This window comes from Megalobrama amblycephala, linkage group LG15, assembly GCF_018812025.1.
Source record: "Megalobrama amblycephala isolate DHTTF-2021 linkage group LG15, ASM1881202v1, whole genome shotgun sequence".
Classification (NCBI taxonomy): domain Eukaryota; kingdom Metazoa; phylum Chordata; class Actinopteri; order Cypriniformes; family Xenocyprididae; genus Megalobrama; species Megalobrama amblycephala.
Genome location: NC_063058.1, coordinates 19296879 through 19322324, shown reverse-complemented (window position 1 = coordinate 19322324; position 25446 = coordinate 19296879). Strand labels below are relative to the sequence as shown.

General features: G+C 36.2%; 1 protein-coding gene across 3 annotated transcripts in view; it reads right to left on the bottom strand.

Moving 5' to 3' along the window:
- Positions 1-1420: 1420 nt before the first annotated feature.
- Positions 1421-25446, bottom strand: part of met (MET proto-oncogene, receptor tyrosine kinase) — a 65715-nt gene continuing 41689 nt past the window's right edge. For 2 of the 3 annotated variants that reach the window (XM_048157915.1, XM_048157914.1), the window contains exons 11-21: positions 23073-23291; positions 20246-20395; positions 19044-19200; positions 15899-16039; positions 15224-15460; positions 10315-10395; positions 8385-8566; positions 8117-8226; positions 7771-7936; positions 5533-5669; positions 1421-2733 (exon numbers count right to left, since the gene is read on the bottom strand). In XM_048157915.1, the coding sequence (XP_048013872.1) occupies positions 2523-2733; positions 5533-5669; positions 7771-7936; positions 8117-8226; positions 8385-8566; positions 10315-10395; positions 15224-15460; positions 15899-16039; positions 19044-19200; positions 20246-20395; positions 23073-23291 (1791 nt within the window). In that variant the 3' untranslated portion in view covers positions 1421-2522. The remainder of the gene's footprint in view (positions 2734-5532; positions 5670-7770; positions 7937-8116; positions 8227-8384; positions 8567-10314; positions 10396-15223; positions 15461-15898; positions 16040-19043; positions 19201-20245; positions 20396-23072; positions 23292-25446) is intronic. The other variant, XM_048157916.1, reaches the window with a different exon arrangement.

Genomic DNA, 25446 nt, shown 5'->3' with positions numbered 1-25446 from the left:
AATTCATTCAAAGAAGGCCCAAGGGAACTTATTTTTACTGAAAATGATTCATAATTCTGAAACAAAAGGGCCACAGTGAAAAAAAATGCTCTTTTGCCCAGCTATTGTTATAGTTATAAACATGTAGGGTATAAATCGCCCAGTAGGTGGCACTCTAGTCATTTCACATAACGTGAAGTCAAAGAGGATTACAATAGGGCCTTTTGATAACAGTGCATAGTTTGTCATCCTCCTCCACATTAGCTTATGAATTAGTGTTGAGTTATGAGGAGGGATTTAGTATTTGCCCTCGAAGTTAGGACTGAATTTAATAAAGCATGTTAAAGCCACAATGAGGTAACACATTTTTGAATACATTTCATGCAAGTTAGTAACCAAATTGTTCTTAATTAAGGGATAGTCGTGCTTTTACTAAAAAGTATGGTTAATATTTATTATTTAATGTGGTACCTGTAATATGTCATTCATTTAACTGAAGTACTCTTTTCAGACAGGTAGTATTACCCTTATTTTCAAGAAGAGACCATATAAGAGGAAATTAAAAAGCCTGTCTAGACGCCAGTGGCTGATGGACGAGCCAAGAGCATTGAGGGTAACCAAAAGGTCATGGTCAAAGTTCACACACAGAGCCAATGAGATGGAGTGAGACAAGATACAGCACAAAGAAGAGAGAGAATTCATATACGACACACATAATAAAACTTTATTATCATGACTGGAACAACAGAAATATTGTCATTTGTACCATTTTTGAGTTTGAACTCCATATAGAAAAATCACAAGACAGTCTGACAGGATCAAAGAAAGGTTTTTATAAATGGTGAAACCTAAACCATAATATAAAACAAATCAAGATTCAGTCTGTTTATTGATCATTTATAACAAGAACACTTGAACTTCTACTCACATAAGGATAAAATTAAATGATTGACCTCATTTGACCGGTATAACAAACTGTCTATATTGAACTGTGTTTATAGGCTATATATACACATGTATCACACAGCAAGTCAGACAATAAGGGTAGAGAGACAAATTATTTACATCGTCCAGTAGTCCGTTATGGCAAGTCACATTCATAGTCATCTTCACTACATAGGAACATACAGGCCTGCACTGAATCTGCGCTCGCCTTTCACAAAGTACCACAAATCACCTGCCTCTCGCATGTTGGGTTATTAAATTTCTTGGCAATTATATATAAATAGGGTCTATGTGATACACACATACAGTATTTTTGGTTTAAAAGGTTTGAAAGTCTCATCAAGGCTGCATTTATTAGATCAAAAATACAGTAAAAACAGTAATATTGTAAAATATTATTACAATTTTAAAATAACTGATTTCTATTTGAATATGTATTGTAAAATAATTTATTCCTGTGATGCAAAGCTGAATTTTCAGCATCATTACTCCAGTCTTCAGTGTCTCATGATCCTTCAGAAATCATATGCTGATTTGCTGCTCAAGATACATTTCTTATCATTATCAATGTTAAAAAAACAGCTGTGCCGCTTAATATTTTCATATAGACCCTATTTACTTTCTTGATATATATTCCTGATTTTATTGAGGGTGTCAATTTGAGCACGTTATTCCAACTTGCTCCACTTCTGAAAACCTTTTCGTCTGACGTCACCTGTTCCACTCGAATATACCCACATTTTCCAAGGAAGTAAAATGCCATTTCCTGTTGACTTTAAATCCATTCCACAGATTTTCTCACTTAATCAGTGGTGAAAATGTGAAAAAGCCGCACAGATTCCATGTGTAGTATGTTCGCTTTGACACTAAACCTAAACAGATTATATAAAAATATATAAAACAGTCAGAAGTCAATCTTGTCAGAAAGATTCAAATGGCCAGGAGAGAAAAGATTCGTCTGAACATAAGTAAACAAAACAGAATCAGATCATTCATATCGGTCGTTTAAAGTCAGAATCGGACGTACAGGCATCACAAGAACGTTGACATCATCAAACGTCAAGTGTGTCCAGTGTTCACCTGATATCTTCATTATGCTGCGTTCAGTTCATAGTATGAAGGCATGCACAACATTTTATTACACTTTTCACAGAAAATAAAATGGTCAACGTACGCTCAGGTTACGCCGGAGAACACAATGCCGCTGAGATGTCTTGAAGTCATTTGGTTCGAAAGCGTCTTCCAAGAGCATAAATGAATCAGATGGTCAAGAAGCATCAAAATGCAACCCTATAGATGAAACATTAATGGGGTGCCAACTCAGAGAATGGTTTTTGCAAGTGTCCCAAGGGGATCAGGACCATCTCATGCTCGACTGGAGAAGCTCAACTCCACAGGTCACGGGCTCATCATAATCTATTTACAGCGATTAAGGGAGTGTTCGTGCCTTTTAAGTCTTTCACAGTGTCCTTGGGCCGCTTTCCTCCTCCTTTAATGATGAAAGCCGCCCCTGGCAGCCAGTCCAGTGTCTTTCATGAACAGCAATGGCTTTGTTTTGTCGTTTTCCTCTCCCTCCCTCTGTCTGGTGACTTTGTCTTTCAGGTGCAGCAGTCACGGTCGAGGTTACTCTGAGAGGAGATGAGAGAGGGGTAGGGCGTCATCTTATCAATGTTGACGTAGGTGGTGTTAAGGAGGATGTAGTGCTCTCCACTGAAGCTGGAGAAGATGGCAGCGATGCGGGACACTAGCTCTGAGAAGGAGGGCCGACGCTCAGGTTTGGGGTGCCAGCACTCGATCATGACATTGTATCTGTAAAGAAGAGAGAAAAATGTAACTGAAAATAAAAATTAACCAATTTTACTTTCTTAAAGTATCAATACAGTTAGTATCACTGTGGATACAAATGCTGTGGAAGCCTGAAATTCAGATATGATTATGGGCATTTTGTTTCCAACACACACTTTAAAGGATTAGTTCACTTTCAGATTAAAATTTCCTGTTAATTTACTCACCTCCATGTCATCCAAGATGTTCATGTCTTTCTTTCTTCAGTCGAAAAGAAATTCAGGTTTTTGGATTTTCCAGGATTCCGGCAGTGTAGACGTTGCTAAGTGTATTACTGCCCTCCACAGGTCAAAGTTTGAACTAAATTGTCATATACAATATGCTAGTGCAAGTATATAACAATTAGTTCAAACTTTAACCTGTGGAGGGCAGTAATACACTTAGCAGTGTCTACACTGCTAGAATCCTAATAGAGAAGAAGAAGAGAGCTAGTTCAAGATGAGCATTTATGGTTAAAAAGTATGTAATTTTTTTTTTTTTTTTTTTTTTAGAAAATGAGTGATGGTTTCTCTAGATAAGACTCTTATTCCTCATCTGGGATCACGTAGAACGCTTTGAAGCTGCACTGAAACTGTAATTTTGACCTTCAACCATTTGGTGCCCAATGAAGTCCACTATAAGGAGAATAATCCTGGAATGTTTTCAGCAAAAGCCTTAATTTCTTTTCAACTGAAGAGAGAAGGACATGAACATCTTGGATGACATGGGGGTGAGTAAATTATCAGGAAATTTTTATTTGAAAGTGAACTAATCCTTTAAATGGGAGACCAATCACAACAGACTGGGCCATCTGACCAATCAGAGCAGAGTAGCCTCTCAGAAAAGAGGGGTTTAGAGAGACTGAATCTTCGAACTAACCTTTTTCAGACATTTTTTGAGAAATTATGAGCAATGTATATTATGAGAAAATTCTAGCGTTTTTTGGCCTTGGATGCATAAGCCTGTTGTACAATGAAAAATTAGGAACCTTGAATATAGCACAATAGGGGCACTTTAATAAAAGTGTATTGGTCTGCTCTGCACACATTACTCAGAAGAAAAAAAATGTTTTAAAATGTCACAAGTTATAATAATATATAACAGTTAGCAAGCACCAGTAATAATGTTACAGCCAACTTTGCATGGTCCAATAAAATGCCAATAGATCAAATCAAGCCCTGCCCGACATTACTTCACACTGTTTCAGTTAAACATAAAGTAAACACAATACTGGTCAAAAGTTTGGGGTAAGTTTTTGATGTTTATGAAATTTGTCTCTCATGCTCACCAAGGCTACTTTTATTTGATCAAAAACATATACTGAAATATTAATATTGTATTATTATTATATTATGAAATATTATTACAATTTATTTCAGTTAAAAATACCCCACAGATCATTTATTATAGCTTGTCAAATTTGGTTCTTTTTGGGTGTGAGCAAAAACACACTGTTAAAGTGCGGAGCTTTAACAACTCACGCTTCGGTTGTTCAACAACAACAAAACTGGAGAATCTCACGCAGCCAAAATGAGGATTGTCAGTAACGGTGTTCAGCCTTACATTGTCGGACACTGATGGAGAGACTCAGGAAGAAGTTACAACTTTCAGAATGCAACTGGACTACATTTCTGAATGGTTAGTGGATAAATTTATGTAGTTGCTGTGGAGTTGATTCAACTCATCGACTAGCATGTGCCGTCAAGTTAATCTTTAGTGCAAAAGCGTTGAATTGACCCTCGTTTGTGAAGCAGTCCAGCGTAAAATGACAGCATGGCTACAACTCTTCCTCTTCTCTAAAGCAGCCCAACATGGCCTCACCCCCTTTGTTGCGTGTTCTCGGGGGCAGGGTTTATGCAAATGTTGGGGTTTGTGATGTCACAAACCCGGGAAGAAGCTCATTGTAGTCCCTACCAGCTGTTTGTTGTAGTCCTTAAACAGAGAATTCTTTAAAACAAAATATCTCCCTTTGCATTGATCTTTGAGCGTCGTAACTTTGCAGATGTTGTTTATGCTCAAACAGCAACATTACACACTAACTAAAGTTGAAAAAGTGAAATCATAATCAAGAACCCCTTTACAATTTTACTATTTGAATGCATTTTATATTTTCACTTTTGTTCAATTTAATGCTTCTTTGCTGAATAAAAGTATTAATTTCTTTAAAAAAAATCTTACTAACCACAAATTTTTAAATGTCAGTGTAGTTGTAATTTAAAAAATGTAATTTATTTGTCATTTTGATTCATTCAGAGCTAAGAATCATGAGTGTACTGCAAGTCATCTCATTTCTCCGTTCCCATCCCAGCTGTTTGCTTTGGCAGTTCAAGACACCAGTGCCTTGAAATTTATAACCTTCAGTGCAAACCTTCCTCGCATTTCAGAACCACTTTCCATTGTTTGTCCTGCAATAGTCTGCTGAGAAGAGGCACTGAGACCTGGGAGGACTGGCTTATTGTGCCGCCCATGAGGGAAGGGTGCGATAACCCAAATATCTCTGTTCAGAGCCACGGCTGGTTATTTGACGGCAGCGTGTGAAGAATGTTTGGAGGTCGACTCATATCATACAGGGAGTCGATGTGTGCCGAGCGCAGGTAGTCATGCAGAGCTGAGCTGGCCAAGAGTTTTGATGAACTACTACTGCTTGACTGAATCTTCGGGTGGTTAACAATGGCTCTCTGTTTTACACTCGTGTTGACGCATTCCCCCTTTGGAGTGCCGTACCCTGCTTATAATGAAGAACCAAGTGTGTGTCATGTGGGTATGTGCTGTGTGTGCGCTTACAGTGCGTCTGGGCAGAACTCTGGCTGTAGAAGTCTCCGGCCTTGCAGAAGGAAGACTGTGATGTCGAAGGAGTTCACGTCGGAGTAAGGCGGGGCACCCCGGGTCATGAGTTCCCATAGCAACACACCGAACGACCACTGCGTGAAGATCAGATTCAAAACAGTGAGTCATGAGAAAGGCAAGTGAGCACCTGTCAAAACAAGTGAACTTTGGGTGACTCTAACATCATCACTTGTTGGAGGCCAACAAAAAGGGCTACAGTGAGGAAAAGCACAGGAAAGCTGAACTCATAAATCCATTTAAGGGAACAGTCAAGTCAGTATTTGGGAAATGTTTATAAAATATTTTCCCTAGATGTGGCGGTCTGTAGTCATCCATTTTATCTGATATGCAGGTAGGTACTTAGAAAACAGGACGTGACTCATGACACACCTTGAGGCTAATGTGTGTGCATGAATCAGGTTAATAGAGAAAGATTCTGTGCAAATCCTGGCAATGTGTCCCAGAGACTCTTTCATTCAGTTTGTTTAAAGCATGGATGGCTTTTAAAATCTTTCCATCTGCAGAATTAGACTAAAATCTCATAGTAAAACAGAGATTTGCAACATGAAAATCTATATTGCAGTGTTTTCATGCAATGCCTAGAATTGATATTGGATATTTATAAATGTTCAAAAATGTTTAATTTGAACATTCGAGTGTACTTATGAAGTTGTGATGGTTAAAAATGCTCGATTTGATCATTCAAATCGCTTATGATGCCCAAAGGTGCTTGATTTGATCATTTAAACGTGCTTACGATGCCCAAAAAGGCTCGATTCGATCATTTAAATGTGCTTATGATGCCTGAAAATGCTCGATTTGTACATTTAAAGGTGCTTTTGATGGCCAAACATGATCAGTTTGATAATTTAAATGTTCTTAAGATGCCCAGAAATGTTCAGGTTGATCATTTAAACGTACTTATGATCAAAAATACTAGATTTGATCATTTAAACATGCCTTTGATGCCCTAACATGTTCGATTTGATCATTAAAATGTGCTTATGATGTCCAAAAATGCTTGATTTGATCAGTAAATGTGCTTTTGTTGCCCAAAAATGCTCGATTTGATCAGTAAATGTGCTTTTGTTGCCCAAAAATGCTCGATTTGATCATTTAAACGTGCTTACGATGCCTAAAAAGGCTCGATTCGGTCATTTAAATGTGCTCATGATGCCTGAAAATGCTCGATTTGATCATTTAAACGTGCTTACGATGCCCAAAAAGGCTCGATTCGGTCATTTAAATGTGCTTATGATGCCTGAAAATGCTCGATTTGATCATTTAAACGTGCTTACGATGCCCAAAAAGGCTCGATTCGGTCATTTAAATGTGCTCATGATGCCTGAAAATGCTCGATTTGATCATTTAAACGTGCTTATGATGCCTGAAAATGCTCGATTTGATAATTTAAACGTGCTTACGATGCCCAACAAGGCTCGATTTGATCATTTAAACGTGCTTATGATGCCTGAAAATGCTCAATTTGTTCATTTAAAGGTGCTTTTGATGGCCAAACATGATCAGTTTGATAATTTAAATGTTCTTAAGATGCCCAGAAATGTTCAGGTTGATCATTTAAACGTACTTATGATCAAAAATACTAGATTTGATCATTTAAACATGCCTTTGATGCACTAACATGTTCGATTTGAATATTAAAATGTGCTTATGATGTCCAAAAATGCTTGATTTGATCAGTAAATGTGCTTTTGATGTCCAAAAATGCTCGATTTGTTCATTTAAAGGTGCTTTTGATGGCCAAACATGATCAGTTTGATAATTTAAATGTTCTTAAGATGCCCAGGAATGTTCAGGTTGATCATTTAAACGTACTTATGATCAAAAATACTAGATTTGATCATTTAAACATGCCTTTGATGCCCTAACATGTTCGATTTGATCATTAAAATGTGCTTATGATGTCCAAAAATGCTTGATTTGATCAGTAAATGTGCTTTTGTTGCCCAAAAATGCTCGATTTGTTTATTTAAGTGTACATTTAATGTCCAATAATACTTGATTTGAACACATGAGTGTACCTATGACGCCCAGAAATACTGAAAATATCTCACTTTTGAAACAGCCGAAGAAAACATTAGGGGGAAAAAAATTTCTCAGGTTATAAAACCTGATCTATGGTCAATAAAACTGCAATTTATGTTAACTTGCTAAAGTGTTAATTGAGATACTCACCACATCAGATTTGGTGGTGAACTTATGCGTCTGCAGGCTTTCTAAAGCCATCCATTTGACAGGCAGCTTGACTCCGTGCTTGTTGTGCACGCTGTAGTATTCTTTATCATACACATCTCTGGCCAGGCCAAAATCAGCCACCTTTACTGTGTAGCTCTCATCTAGCCTAAAAGGGATGTTACCAACATTTACATTAGGTTAAATGATCACAAAAATACATATGGCTTTATAATGTAATTAAAATTCCAATGTATATTTAATACTTTAAGAAATATAAAACACCCTAATTCACCCTAATAAGTACGATACTTCAAAACACTGTTGGGTAATTTGTTGAAAGACTCACATGCAGTTTCTGGCCGCGAGGTCTCTGTGTACAAACTTCTTGCTGGCAAGATATTCCATTCCTTTAGCCACCTGCAGCCCGAAACCCATCAGGTCCTTCACTGTGGGGTTCTGTGGGAATGAAAACAATCATGATAAAAACAACAAAGCACTTCACCACAAGGCACTGTCACCATTTAATCATCTTTATTATATTTTTTAATAGCCATAACCCTGTCTGAAACTACAGTCTGATGCTGAAAGACATTGGAGATGCTGCCACCACATACGTGAGTTTCATCTCTGATGAAGTTGCGCAGATCTCCATGCTTCATGTACGGCAACACGACGAGAGGCGAGCCCTCGCTGGGCAGGCAGATTCCCAGCAAAGAGAGTACATTGGGATGGCTGAAGTCTTTCATGATGATGCCCTCCTTCAGGAACTGAGACACCTCCTCTATATCAGTGATTCCTGCCACAAACATGCACAATATAGTCTCAGCAGTTCAAAGATCACCACAGTGGTTTTTGGTATCACCCCCGGCCTAGATTTACACATGCAAAATGACTCTTTTAAAATCTATCCTGCTATACATTTTCTGAGTTAGCAATAAACCTGCCAAATTGCCAGTGAACCAGTCACCATGACTTATAAATTATCCCCAACACTATCAAGTGTTTTATCACACACGGCCTGATATTTCACCCGGGAGGTTTTAGGGCCGAGACATAATCCACTGTGATATGAGCTCTGAGATTCTGTTGGTCCTGCCATTTTAGCTGTGCCTCGCTTAATCTTGTTGGTGGAGCTTTCACGTTTTGAGGAGATTAAACAGATGTTTAACCTTTCACTAAGAGAAAGAGAGGCTTATGGGTACACAAAAAAGAAAAGGCCTGTGTGTACATGTCTTACAGTAGTAGACTGATCCTGACCGATGAGGCATCCCACGCTACACTGACTGCTGTCAGTGTAGCTTAGGATCCTCAGAAATCCGAAACTGATCTGGGAACAGCCCTAAAGTAGACAATTAGTTCTTCATTAATAATTTATGATGATTTTACGATTCTTTGTTGTGATTAATATACAAATGCACCAGGGTTATTATAGTTAACTAAAAACAAAAAACATTACTGTTACTTAAGTTACATGCAACATTACTTGCAATAAAATAAATGTTAAGTGAAATAAAATAAAATAATATGTGTGAGTGTGTGTGTGTGTGTGTATATATATATATATATATATATATATATTATATATATATATATATATATATATATATATATATATATAAACTATAAACTTATTTCAAATAGTTTCCAAGGCAGCATTTCTCATTTTCATTTTCATTTAGATTGAGTTAGACATAAATCCCATAGCAGAACTAGGCAGGTGGAGCTGGGGGAGGTGGAGGGTTTCAGAGAAACCTGATAGTGTGTTGCAGGACTAGCTTACAGCAAAAAATGAACCAAACCATTTAAATTTTGAGAAGCAATCTCATTGGCTGCAGAATCAGCAGAGGCCAATCAGCTTGTGCATGTGGTAATACTTATGTGATTGCTTGCAGACTTCATGTAAAGATCAGTCTGTGTCCTCTAGAGTTTCAAGACTGAATGATAAACTATATATTATATCATAAAAGACTATATATAATTATTAAAAACTATAATAGTATCTCAATTACACTAAAATAACACTGAAATACACATTAACACATCTTTGTCAAAAAGTTAAAAGTAAAAAGGTAAACATGATACATTGAAAGTCTAGTTAGGCAACAGTTCCTGTTGAGAACTGAGACAGAAAAAGAAAGCTTGGGTCATAAATCTAAAAGCTCTCAGTGACATGACGTGATTAGGGGCATCTCTAATGTGATATGGCTGCTCTGCTGTGCATTCATCATCATCATCTTCATCACACAGCCATATTAAAACAGTCTCAACAGTCATACGTCATTTCTCTGTAAAGAGATGTCAAACTAGGTTCAGAATGGATGTATAACCTATGGGTGGCATAATATATGGGGATTCTAAACATCTTTTCGATATAAGATTTAATAGTTTCAATGATTTTTAGGCTGTTTGTGCCACTCAAATGACAATAAAGTGCCTAAAACCCCCATGAATGTTGTTGAATGTGGCTCATCTAATCAGATTTTAGAGCTGCAGCTCTCTGTGTTTGCAACTGTACCACCTCAACACTCATGTTGTCAAACTCACTGTTCAAGGACTTGATGGCGCAGTGCTGCTTCTGGCCATCTGGTTCGAGCAGGGTTCCATGGAACACACAGCCAAAGTGCCCTAGTACACACAAAGACAGGAAAAGATGCAGAGATTATTAGCACATCAATCTATCAAAGCGTTTTATGCCCGAGTGGAGTGTGGGCATAGCAGGTGCATATCGTGCAGAGTCCAAAAACAAGAACAATGGAGCGTGAATATATTGTGCTGAGACCACAATTGAGCTGTTGCTCTCAAACTTTCTCTCTCTCAGTCTGACACAGTATGATTTTGTGCTTTCTAAATCACAAAAAGTGACATGTAAAACCTACAGTATGAGGTTAATTTTAGTTTCTACTGTAAATTTGCTAGTTTGTTTTTCAAACTTGCATTGCTGATTATACACTATTGTTCAAAAGTTTGGGGTCAGTAAGATATACACACACACACACACACTATATATATATATATATATATATATATATATATATATATATATATATATATATATATATATATATATATATATATATATATATATATATATATATATATATATATATATATATATATATTTTTTTTTTTTTTTTTAAGCAGTTAATACATTTATTCAGCAAGGTTGCATTCAATTGATCAGTGACAGTAAAGATAAAAGATTTCTATTTCAGATAAATGCTGTTCTTTTGAACTTTCTAGAAATCAAAGAATTCTGAAAAAATATATATCCTTGTTTCCACAAAAAGATTAACCAGTACAACTGTTTTCAACATTGATAATAATAATAAGAAATGTACAGGTATCCTCAGCAATAAATCAGCATATTAGAATGATTTCTGAAGGATCATGTGACACTGAAGACTGGAGTAATGATGCTGAAAATTCAGCTTTGATTGAAGGAATACATTATATTTTAAAATATATTCAAATAGAAAACGGTTCTTTTAAACTGTAATTATATTTCAGATTATTACACTTTTTACTGTATTTTTGATCAAATGAATGCAGCCTTGGTGAGCATAAGAGACTTCTTTAAAAAAACATTTTAAAATATTCCTGGCAAGCAGCAATTAACGGGGTTCAAGCATTTTTTAAGAATGCTTAAAAAGATTTTTTGTTTTAGTTAGCAAGCCTGTAGTCATCTTGATAATACATGGAAAAGACCATTTACAGCCAATACAGGCAATTTACAATAGGAAATATTTGTTTTTTAAAGCTTTTTAACAGTTCAGTTGAGGTTGAGCCAAAAAGGACTTGACTAGTTCACCAAAGTTGGTTTTTGAAATAATCTCCAATATTTAAAGAACGATTTGATGGACAGAGGTGGTCCTAGAGGCAAAGTTGCTCAGAATGAGGAGGTCTACCATGCGCACGTGAAAAACGCAAAGGCATGAGTTTGGTGAAAATATCTCATTCCGTTCACGAGTTATAGCCATTTTAGTAAAAGTGGTTCCACTCACCTCAAACGTTTTGGCGGCCCTAAGTGACTGTGAATCGGAATTTCAACTTTTTTTGATAACTATTGACAATCAGGCTCCGAAAAAATCTCGCTGCACTGGTTTGGTTCTGATTGAGCCAAAAACCAAAGACTAGCTTGCAAAAGTAGGTTTTTCAAAAATTTTTATGTATCTGTCCACCTTGAGCCAAGGATTCCTACGACTAACGGTTATGAGTTATGAGCCATTTCGTACTTTTGACCACTCTAGCGCCCCCGTCAGGCCGTCTGGGTGAGCCTTTGAATGGTAGTACTAGTGTACATTATTATGGAAAAGTCTATAGTGTTACTGACTTCCATTCAAAAACATTACAACTAATTGGCTAAATGTAATCTGCATTTCTGTAGCACAAATAGTGTGCGATGAGTTTAATAATTAAGGCTTTGTTAAATGCATGAGCTATAATTGTGACACTTTGCAAAACAGACATAAAAGAATGACTGTAAGAACGCTGTTGAAATATGAACTTGTCTGGAGGGCAGCGTGGTGTATAACTGAAAGATTAACCAATTACAAGTGTCTGGGCAGGGTATTCTCTCTAATGAGGGCATGGAGAACAGAGGGCAAGAGAGAGTCGGGTGTTGTGTTGAAATAATAGAGCGTGGAGTGCTGTAATCTCTCTCCAGCTCTGCTATCACGTCTTCCCAGATGGCAGCAGAGTCAGATTACCGGCAGGGAGCCCTGAGACGGCCCAACAATGAGCCTGGAATTTAACACGGGAACAAATCACCACACATGCCACCCCGAGCACCCCAACATACTCACATGCACGCACGGCCTCTTCCTCTCGCTCTATAAATCGTTTTGTGTCACATGCACAAACATAGGGACACGCACACACACAGGGCTTGGTTTTCCCACAGGGGTGATGGGTTTTAGGAGTATTGTGCAGGGGTTTGGGGAGAACTGGAGAGTGGTTTTCACCTGAGCGCCACAGTAAATATGATACACACATTCACACCCCCACTTCTGTAGTACAATAAGAGGACGGGCAATTTAACGTTCAAATGACCAACCTGCTGGGCTGATTGTCACAGTTTAACCTGTTAACTTTAACCACGTCTGAAACTGATTCCCCTCTGCTAAATCCCTCATTTAAGCTATCGGATTTCTTGTAATGCACCTTTTTCGCAAATCTTCATTGCCAAATGTGTTTTTAAGTTACAGTAACAGTGCAAACTAGAATTTTGAGTCAATGACAAACAAGAGTGTCCAAGAAAAAGGAAAAATATCTAGTTTAAAATGTGTATAGACTAAATGTGAGAGACTTACTGACCTTTATACAAATACAGCTGTTCTCTCCATGATATTTTTTCTTATTTTAAGCTTTTTCCCCCTGAATTTTGGTTGCACACCATGACTTATTAACGTTTTTTTTTAAAAATATTTTTAAAATACAGTACAGTCCAAAAGTTTGGAACCACTAAGATTTTTAATGTTTTTAAAAGAAGTTTCGTCTGCTCACCAAGGCTACATTTATTTAATTAAAAATACAGTAAAAAACAGTAATATTGTGAAATATTATTACAATTTAAAATAACTGTGGACTATTTAAATATATTTGACAAAGTAATTTATTCCTGTGATGCAAAGCTGAATTTTCAGCATCATTACTCCAGTCTTCAGTGTCACATGATCCTTCAGAAATCATTCTAATATGCTGATTTGCTGCTCAATAAAAATGTAAGATTATTTTCAAAACAGTTGTGTACTTTTTTTTTTTTCAGGATTCCTTGATGAATAGAAAGTTCAAAAGAACAGCATTTATCTGAAATACAAAGCTTCTGTAGCATTATACACTACCGTTCAAAAGTTTGGGGTCAGTAAGAATTTTTATTTGTATTTTTTTGAAAAGAAATTAAAGAAATGAATACTTTTATTCAGCAAGGATGCATTAAATCAATCAAAAGTGGCAGTAAAGACATTTATAATGTTACAAAAGATTAGATTTCAGATAAACACTGTTCTTTTGAACTTTCTATTCATCAAATAATCCTGAAAAAAAATATTGTACACATATTTTGTACAATTGTACACATTAAATGTTTCTTGAGCAGCAGATCAGCATATTAGAATGATTTCTGAAGGATCATGTGACACTGAAGACTGGAGTAATGATGCTGAAAATTCAGCTTTGCCATCACAGAAATAAATTACTTTGTGAAATATATTCAAATAGAAAACAGTTATTTTAAATTGTAATAATATTTCACAATATTACTGTTTTTTACTGTATTTTTAATTAAATAAATGTAGCCTTGGTGAGCAGACGAAACTTCTTATAAAAACATTAAAAATCTTAGTGGTTCCAAACTTTTGGACTGTACTGTAACTGCTTCACTGCTTATTTTCTAAGAAATATTAACAATAATAATAAATATCATGCCAAACTATTCAAAAAGGTCTTCCTGGTTTTAAGAAAACCTTACATTTTTTAATGAGGCTTTTTTCTTCATTTAGATATCAGGACAGCTGACATTTTTGAATTTATACCCCTAAAAATATCAAAATTAATTTTAATTCATCAAAGTATTCAGGTGTGTTCAAGTAATTTTATGTATCATTTTTTGAATAAATTAACTCCAAATCCCCAACCGAAGTATGAGCAATGGTAATAGTGGTGCTTGCCAAGATGTAAAAGTAAACTACAGTTTGGGGACATTAAGATTCTTTTTAAAAAAATTAATACAGCAAGGTTGCATTAAATTTACCAAAACATTTATAACGTTACAAAAGATTTCTGTTTCAAATAAATGCTGCTCTGTTGAACTTTCTGTTCAAAGAATCCTGAATAAAAAGTATCACTGTTTCCATAAAAATATTAAGCAGCACAACCGTTTTCATCATTGATAATAATAATAAATGTTTCTTGAGCAGCAAATCAGCATATTAGAATGATTTCTGAAGGAACATGTGACACTGAAGACTGGAGTAAACTCAGTTTTGCCATTACTGGAATACATTACATTTTAAAATGTATTAAGATGCAAACACAGTTATTTTAAACTGTAATAATATTTCACAATATTACTGTTTTACTGTATTTTTGATCAAATAAATGACTTCTTTCAAAAACATAAAAAAAAAAAATCTTACCAATCCCAACATCTTTAATATCAACAGCAGTCATGACCATCATTTTCTCACAATCCCTAATATTTCGTCCCCTTGGATATATAATGTTCTATCTGACATTTTTGTCAAAATTGAGTTATTCACATATTCATATTCTGAGACAACTTATTTATGTGATTTTTTAAAGTTGTGTACATTTGGGGACTTTTAATTTAGAAAACAAAAAGGTTCTATCTACAAAGTCTAATGGAATGCAAAAACTCTGAAGCTCAATATTTCAAAACTGCTCAGAATGCAGATAGAACCTTATAATTCCAAGCTGGCGATTTGTGTCCCCTCACCTCTCCCGATGATCTCATTCACATGTAAGAGCAGATCCTCCCGGGCGATGACCACATGCTGCACTTCCTTCAGCAGCTCAGGGTGGAGGCTGCCCAGATCTATGGGTGCATTAGAGGACAACAGTGGAGACGCCAGATCCCCTTCCATCGGCCCCAGCATTGGGGACAGATCCACATGGGCATGTGCGTAGAGATGAGGCCGGCAGGACTCTGTCTGTGACAGAGGCAAGTTTTGGTCTGCAAGGCAATGGGGTCGAGAGGTCAAAAGTCAATGACTTGTTCGCAGAGGCCTGGGGTCACCTGAACAAAGCAGGGAAAGTCTGGGAGGCAGGGTGATTACACCAACTACAAAGAGCTGAGGAAATTCTAAACCCGGCTATACAGATGAGAGGGGATTTTTTTTTGTCTTTTCAGACAAAAAAAGGAGGCAGAGGCAAAGCAAGGGAGCATGTAATGTCTTCAGAGAGAGAGCAGAGAGAGCAGAGGGTAAGGTCAGAAAGCGTATGTGTTTGGAGAACTGGAAAAAAGTTGCCTTTCAGCGCTGATCTAAGACCAGTCTTCACTATCCAGAGCCGTGAAGAGAAAAAAAGCACAGCTGGTCTGAGATCAGCAGATAAGGCAAACCTCCACCAGCGGTGTGTTTTGAGCGAGAGGCAGCGAAGCGTGAGAACATACCCTCAAGCAAAGTGGTTCTATAGTCCACCGACTCGTGAGAGACCATTTCATTAGTCGGACTGACACTCCTCGCGTTTGCCAACATGTCCAAGTGCGGAATGTGAGCCCGGCCGTCATACCAAACCATAGCCTTAGCTAAATCTACAACCAGAGAGAGACAGAGGGTGAGAGAGAGAGAGCAAGGAGAGGTGAGAGAAAAAAGGGACAGATCGCTCCACCATTGACTTCAGCAGTGTCAACTCCCACAAACAAACCCAGAAACCACTCTCTTCCTTCATCTCACACTCTCATAGCATACAAATTCAGTTCATTTCAAATAACCATCAGCAAGTTCAACATCCCTGCTCATGAGAGCAGCTGGAATCTATGAAAGCTTGTTTCCGACACTAAATAAAACAATTGTATTAGATAATTGTAAAATAATAGTAATTGCGACTTTTTATGAGTTATAAAGTCAGAATTGATCTGATTTTTTTTCTTGCAATTGTGAGTTTATCTCTCACAATTCTGACTTTATAACTCAAAATTCTGACTTTATAACTCACAATTCTGACTTTATAACTCACAATTCTGACTTTATAACTCACAATACTGACTTTATAACTCACAATACTGACTTTATAACTCACAATTCTGACTTTATAACTCACAATTCTGACTTTATAACTCACAATTCTGACTTTATAACTCACAATACTGACTTTATAACTCACAATTCTGACTTTATAACTCAAAATTCTGACTTTATAACTCACAATTCTGACTTTATAACTCACAATTCTGACTTTATAACTCACAATACTGACTTTATAACTCACAATTCTGACTTTATAACTCACAATACTGACTTTATAACTCACAATTCTGACTTTATAACTCACAATTCTGACTTTATAACTCACAATACTGACTTTATAACTCACAATACTGACTTTATAACTCACAATTCTGACTTTATAACTCACAATTCTGACTTTATAACTCACAATACTGACTTATAACTCACAATACTGACTTTATAACTCACAATACTGACTTTATAACTCACAATACTGACTTTATAACTCACAATTCTGACTTTATAACTCACAATTCTGACTTTATAACTCACAATTCTGACTTTATAACTCACAATATTGACTTTATAACTCACAATACTGACTTTATAACTCACAATTCTGACTTTATAACTCACAATTCTGACTTTATAACTCACAATTCTGACTTTATAACTCACAATACTGACTTTATAACTCACAATTCTGACTTTATAACTCACAATTCTGACTTTATAACTCACAATACTGACTTTATAACTCACAATTCTGACTTTATAACTCACAATACTGACTTTATAACTCACAATTCTGACTTTATAACTCACAATACTGACTTTATAACTCACAATTCTGACTTTATAACTCACAATACTGACTTTATAACTCACAATTCTGACTTTATAACTCACAATACTGACTTTATAACTCACAATTCTGACTTTATAACTCACAATACTGACTTTATAACTCACAATTCTGACTTTATAACTCACAATTCTGACTTTATAACTCACAATTCTGACTTTATAACTCACAATTCTGACTTTATAACTCACAATTCTGACTTTATAACTCACAATTCTGACTTTATAACTCACAATTCTGACTTTATAACTCACAATACTGACTTTATAACTCACAATACTGACTTTATAACTCACAATACTGACTTTATAACTCACAATTCTGACTTTATAACTCACAATACTGACTTTATAACTCACAATTCTGACTTTATAACTCACAATACTGACTTTATAACTCACAATTCTGACTTTATAACTCACAATACTGACTTTATAACTCACAATTCTGACTTTATAACTCACAATACTGACTTTATAACTCACAATATTGACTTTATAACTCACAATTCTGACTTTATAACTCACAATTCTGACTTTATAACTCACAATTCTGACTTTATAACTCACAATACTGACTTTATAACTCACAATACTGACTTTATAACTCACAATTCTGACTTTATAACTCACAATTCTGACTTTATAACTCACAATACTGACTTTATAACTCACAATATTGACTTTATAACTCGCAATTGCGACTTTATAACTCACAATTCTGACTTTATAACTCACAATACTGACTTTATAACTCACAATTCTGACTTTATAACTCACAATACTGACTTTATAACTCACAATTCTGACTTTATAACTCACAATTCTGACTTTATAACTCACAATACTGACTTTATAACTCACAATACTGACTTTATAACTCACAATATTGACTTTATAACTCACAATACTGACTTTATAACTCACAATATTGACTTTATAACTCGCAATTGCGACTTTATAACTCACAATTCTGACTTTATAACTCACAATTCTGACTTTATAACTCACAATACTGACTTTATAACTCACAATATTGACTTTATAACTCACAATTGCGACATTGTAACTCGCAATTACAAGTATATATAATGGAATTCTGAGAAAAAAGTCAAAATTGTGAGATAAAAAGTCGTAATTCCCTTTTTTATTTTTTTATTTAGTGGCAGAAACAAGCTTCCATAGGAATCAGTGGTGGTTGCTAAACTGACTTCTGAATGAAAAGCGAGCTATGCTATTACTGCAAAAAAATCATTTTGTTAATCTGTATTTTTTCCTTGTTTTCCAGTAAAAATATCTAAACATCCTTAAAACAAAATAACTTGAGAAACAGAACTGCATAAAATATTAAAACACGTTTTCAGAGAATAACATTTTAATAACAACAGAATAATCATAAACCCTAGATTTCTGCAAGAAATTTTATATAAACTTTCTCCAAGATTCAACCTGCGTCAAGTAAATTTACCTTCTTTTATCTTGATATTTTTGTCTGAAAAATACAGATTAATAATGATTTTTTTTATGCGCTGTTTTGAATAATAAAGTTTTCCATTCGGGATATAAAAGGTGATATTTGCATTACTTTTGACAGATGTAACTGCTCTTTAGTTATGCAAATGATGTAGAACATTTGCGTGTAAAGTGCTGCACATTTATCTTCAAAAGCCACAGGAGGCATCAAAAACAGCTAGAAGCTTATAAATGAAAACAGTCACATACCATCAATATGCTTCTTCCTCTTGATCCAAACAAAGACTCCGATCAGGAGCAGTAGAAGGATGGACACACACACTCCTCCTGTTATCAGTATCCCGTAATCCTGGTCTTGAGCCAAGACCACACGACCTAGGATCACAGATGATGTGGCCTGTTTCCACTACAATGGATACACAAATTACTTCATGTTATTGTCAGTAAATATTAGTGACCATATAGATATTAGCACATCATTTTGTAATTAAATTGGTTATTATTATTTTTAATCTATATCATAAAGATAAATATTTTAAATAAAATATTTTATTATACAAAATAATTTTTTTTTAGAGCAGAATCTGATTAACTAGCAAAACATTTAGCCCAAAAGTAGAAGCAAATATTATTACAGATAAAAAAAAAAGTCTAGCAAATATAACCAGGGAACATCCATGCCATCACATCTGTGGCACATTTGCTTCAGATTTCATATGCCGCGAAGTGTTTACATTTGAATCTCCAACATCACAACAATCCATCTAGAAACATCCTCAGGGAGCGTTTACACTCAAAGAGAGGGCTTCACTGGTCATAAAGCAGCATGGCAAAATGAAACGCACACATCCACTGCAGGCAGGAGGGGAAATTGGATCAGAGATAGTGCGTCTCTTATGTGGTGCAGTGTTATTGAGTTTGGGATGAGATGAGTTTTACCGCGCCATATTGTGATGGGGTCAGATTAGAGCATCGTGTCACACGCACGCTGTCCGTCTCTCCCCGACAGATAAGCACTTTATGCTGAGGCCAACGTTTCCTTGATCTTTGCACCAATCATATCAGACTGTCTGGGGCCAGAATCGGGGCCTGAAACGTTTTTTATTAGCTCTTGTTGAGCTAATGGTGACCAAAAAGGAAATACAAGTAAGGCGTCTTATCAGGTGGAACCTGATATATATAAAAATTACAATATGAACACCTTTGTGGAAATGAATCATTGATACTAATCCTCATATCCAGGAGGGATATGCGTTCAGGTGCTAATCTGGAAACTATCATGATTTAGCAACCCAGAAGCCTCTGTTGAGATCAGAAATAGCTCATGTTTGGTACTTTGAGAGGCTTCTTGAACAAGCAGGGCAGAGCTGGCTGGCTGACGAGTGGCTCTTATGGGGACCGTCTAGACTGGAGTGGTCTGAAGTGGAGAAGAGAATGAAAGAGTTTTGTACCTCCACCTCCAGCTCTTTGGCAGCTTTCTGGAGCTCCATGGGTACGGTGCATTCGAGCGTGTTGCCCACCAAAGTGACGCTCTCACAGGTCCGGTTTGAAACTCTCAGCACCTCGCCGTTATTCACCGCCTCCTGATTCACAGGGGGGACCTGCAGGGGAAATGAGAGAGAATGAGAGAAGCAGAAAGGTGCCTGTCTTTAAATTGCCCCATGACTGAGTGTGTATATGGGGCGTATAGATTGTGCAGCGTCTACCCCTCTAAACCCAGCCAGCTCTGGTGTATGGAGCAGAGCAGAAGGCAATAAAGACAGCGATCACATTCCTCACATGACAGCCTGGGCTTTACAGATTGGACACACTCCACTACTGCACCTGTTACCATACAGCACCGGCCAGCCTGAGATCCAATGCGAACAAACGCACATACACTTACAAGTAAGACCCAGCGCCCTAGGGGAGATTAGGCCATTCACAAAAAGCAAATGATCACAACTTAAAAATGTTGTTTTTTTGGTCCCACTTTATATTAAGTGGCCTTAACTACTATGTACTTACATTTAAATTAATAATTTGATACAATGCACTTATTGTGTACATACATGTTTTTACATTGTACTTATAATTTAAAAACACCTGCATGTAATTACATCTGTAATTAATTTCTAAACACTGTTGACCCATCCCTTACACCTTACCCCTACCCTTAAACCTACACATACCACCAAAGCTTTCCCTAACCTTACACATATCCCACCTCAATAGTAGCACAAGTGTTTTGCAATTCAATATGAACCCAGTAAGTACATTGTACTTATTTTTCGATGTAAGTACATAGTAGTTAAGGCCACTTAATATAAAGTGGGACCGATTTTTTTAAGTTAATGATTAAGTATAACTACATGCATTGTGAGATATACATAAAAAAATGTAATTAAATTTATTCCAATTTCGATACCACAGCTAAAACTACTAACTTAACTAATATAATTTGAATAGCCTACACTTTTAGACAAGTAAAAAGACAGTAATAATAATAATAAAAAAAATTGCAAGTAATAGCAAAAATAAATACAAACAACAAAGATACAAATGAAATGAACTTTTCAGGCAGTAGTTTTCAGGTACAGACATTTAATAAAGTAGGCTAATCAAATCAATAACACTGCATAGAGTTTGTATCCTTTTTAAAGTTCAAGAGCAGTGAGTGATTTTTTTCCCCTTTGTTGTTTGTTTGACATTAAAAATGCAGACAGCAGCAGGATTATTAGGATGCTGTCACTTTAAGACCGAATGCACGCACGGATAATGCGTTTTCTTTGTCAACTGAAGACATAACCAATACTCGCTGAAATTTTTTGACATCATTTTTGTGTGAATTTGTCCGTTCAAGCACAGGAAGGCATGAATGAGAGCTCAGCTTTATTTGCGCACTGTCTGACACACAGTTTTCAGGGAGCGTGCTTCAGATGTTTCGGATGTTGAACTTCCCACATAGCGTGTGAGTAACGAATTCCCTTTTGCGTGTTCTAGCACGTGAATATCTGCAGTGGAAAGGCTTAATATATATTATATATACACACACATACATACACACACACACACACACACACACACACACACACACACCTATTTATTTATTATTATTATTATTATTATAATTATTCATTTTTTCATTCTTCTCACCTTGATCAATCAACCATGGGAAAAACTCAACAGGCTATTGAACCTGTTTGAACTATTTGCCCTATATTTGCAATGTTTTTTCTTTTTCTTTCCTGTGTAGTATTGTTTTATGTTCTGTAATACCTGTCAAACAAGGCTGTATATAATTTTTGTGTAGCAATAAAAAATAATATTTGCTTATGTATTTATATATTTTTCTTTCTTTTTTCAAAAAATATAATTTTATTTAAATGAAAAAGAAATAAATAAAACATAAAAAGTGTGTGTGTGTGTGTGTGTGTGTGTGTATAAACAATTCTTTTTCATTAAATAATATGATTTTATATCATTCAAAATGTAAATTTAAACATAATTAAAATAAATACAAGTTACCTAAAATTACCACTTAAAGAGAAAAACATCCAGGCAAAATCTCCATTGGCACCAGTAACACTCACAATCTCTGACATTTTGATAAACCCCTCGAGCATCAGCAGTGCTGCCAAGTGCAATTTTATTTCCCTAAAGAAGGCCTTAAGTATCAAGCTGCAAAATCTAAACAAACAGACTGCATGGGAATGAAAGTGCATGATCTGAGTGATAGGGCAGTTTAATGACAATTAAGCTAAACTGAGCCTGCTGTTGTGCCCATTATTGAATATATAGTGGCTTTAAATGAGCCCGAGCGGTACACAACGTTTAGTGTGTCTGTGTGTGTGTGTATCTTTGTCCCGAGAGGGGTATGGAGGGATTTGATGCCGAGGTCTCGCATGGGAAGAAAAAGTAGAATCTCACGCGACCTCCCTCCCCCTCCCCTTCACAACAGCTGCGTTTGACTATTGAGTGGCGGTTTTGGAAAAAAAAAAAAAAAAAAAAAGAGTCTACTCTTATATTTCATTGTTAAAAATGCTGGTTTTTTTCCACCAGACTACCCTCACCAGGGCAAAAGGATCTCACCATCAATGTGTCAGAGGCTGTAACCTTCAGGGAACGAGAACAATGTGAAAGATGGAGGTGCGCAATGGGAAACGAACTAAACTTCCTGTTTTGTTTCAGTATTGTTTCCTTCTAACTCAATGAGCAATGTGAATTGCTCTGAGTATGTGTGTTTGTCTGAGATCACGTACCAAACTACCTTCCTCCAGTGCAGAGCATCGCACTTACCTTAATCTCCAGAATGATCTTGTTGCCTCTCGGTGTAAGGGTGGGCAACTGAAACTCCTCGAACTTAGGATCTTCCACATATAGTAGGTCATACTGATCAGTGGAGTAACCATCTAACACAAAGGTCATTTTCGTGGCAACTGGAGGTTGAACACTGAGGTCTTTCAGGGAGGGTGTGATACAAAGGATATTGCTCTTATCCTCATCATGACTGCAGGTCTAGGCATAGAGAAAAAGACAAACACAAATATTAGCCATCTCTGTCATTATAATTGTGCCAAGTCAATGCTGAGGCATGTTACATTCTTTTGTGCGGCCAATTCACTTTATCTTTTGTTTGTTTTGGAGTAAAGCACCTTTATATATAAGATTCATACAAGGCGTTTAGCGTTTAACCAGGGGCCAAGTTTTCTCAAGGGTCAGGTTGATGATTGAGCATATTTAAGTCCAGACTTCAGAGGCTTTCTAGAAAACATTCAAACCGCAAACATATCTTGCATATTCTGTGTTTCAGTGAAAGCATTGAACTATTATATATTAAAATAACTCTTTTCTATTCTAATATATTTAAAAATGTCATTTATTATTGCTGTGATGGCAAAGTTGAATTTACTCCAGTCTTCAGTGTCACATGATCCTTCAGAAATCATTCTAATATGCTGATTTGCTGCTCAAGAAACATTTCTTATTATCATCGATGTTGAAAACAGTTGTGCAGCTTAACATTTTTGTGATTTTTTTTTTTAAGATTCACCAGGAAAGTTCAAAAGAACAGTATTTATTTGAAACAGAAATCTTTTGTAACATTACAAATGTCACTTTTGATCAATTTAATGCACCCTTGCTGAATAAAAGTAAATAAAATCTTACTGACCCCAAATCTTTGAACAGTAATGTACAGTATATACCCTTTTTAAACCAGATGTGAGACACATCAGTTTGCATAGCATGCATCGCAAACTTTAAGGGCAGTGGACAAGGAGCCTTTGTGAGATTGAAGATCTGTTTCAAAGTAATTATGCATGAGTTACAACTCAAAAGCTTCACATGCCAGCTGTGTCTCCAGCCCTGCCAGGTCTTGCCACACACCATTTTCATTCCACATTACAACACCACAACTGCCATTTTTACAGTATGCCTGTTATTTGCACGTCACCGCCATTTAATTAGCTGTCCTCATGTGAACGTTCCACATCGTAAAGCATAACCCTAGAGCAAGAGACACGCTCAAAATCTTCAATGCCATTATTTATGAACATAAGGCATTTGAGTCGTCTTTGCTCCAAGACTTCCATCCAGCAAACCTGTGACTCCCTCTGCACACTTGGCAGGTCAACAACGCTCTAGAGTCTAAAAACAAAGAAATTCTCACTTCACAGAAGTGTCGTTTTAGAGTCAAATGTCCACTTCGGTTTAGGTCACAGTAAATATTTTTAATCACATACAGTTGTGGTCAGAATTATTGGCACCCTTGGAAAATATTATCAAAGATGACTGTAAAAATAAATCTGCATTGTTTATCCTTTTGATCTTTAATTCACAAAATTAGCAAAAATCTAACCTTTCATTGAAGGAAAAGAATTGAAAGTGGCAAAAAAAAAAAAAAAAAAAAAAAAAAAAAAAAAATCACATTATGAAATAAATGTTTTTCTCCAAAACACATTGGCCACAACTATTGGCACATACTTTTTGCAACCTCCTTTTGCCAAGATAACAGCTCTGAGTCTTCACCTATAATGCCTGATGAGTTTGGAGAACACCTGACAAGAGATCAGAGACCATTCCTTCATACAGAATCTCTCCAGATCCTTCAGAATCCAGCTCCATGCTGGTGCTTCTTCTCTTCAGTTCACTTCACTCATTTTCTTTAAGGTTCAGGTCAGGGGACTGGGATGGCCATTGCAGAAGCTTCATTTTGTACTCAGTGAGAAATTTTTGTGTTGGTTTTGATGTTTGTTTTGGATCATTGTCCTGATGGAAGATCCAATCACGGCCCCTTATTGGATTTCTAGCAGAAGCGGTCAGGATTTTATTTTTTATCTGTTGGTTTTTGATAGAATCCATGATACATGTATCTGAACAAGATGTCCAGGACCTCCAGCAGAAAAATAGGCCCACAACATTAAAGATCCAGCAGTATATTTAACTGCGGGCATGGGGCACATTTTATCCATGTGTGCGCCAAACCCATCTGGTGGGTTTGCTGCCAAAAAGCTATTTTTTTAGTTTCATTTGACCACAGAAGCCGGTCCCGTTTGAAGTTCCAGTCTTGTCTGCCAACTGAATATGCTGGAGATTGTTTCTGGATGAGAGCAGAGGATTTTTCTTGAAACCCTCCCGAACAACTTGTGGGGATGTAGGTGTTGTTGTTTGA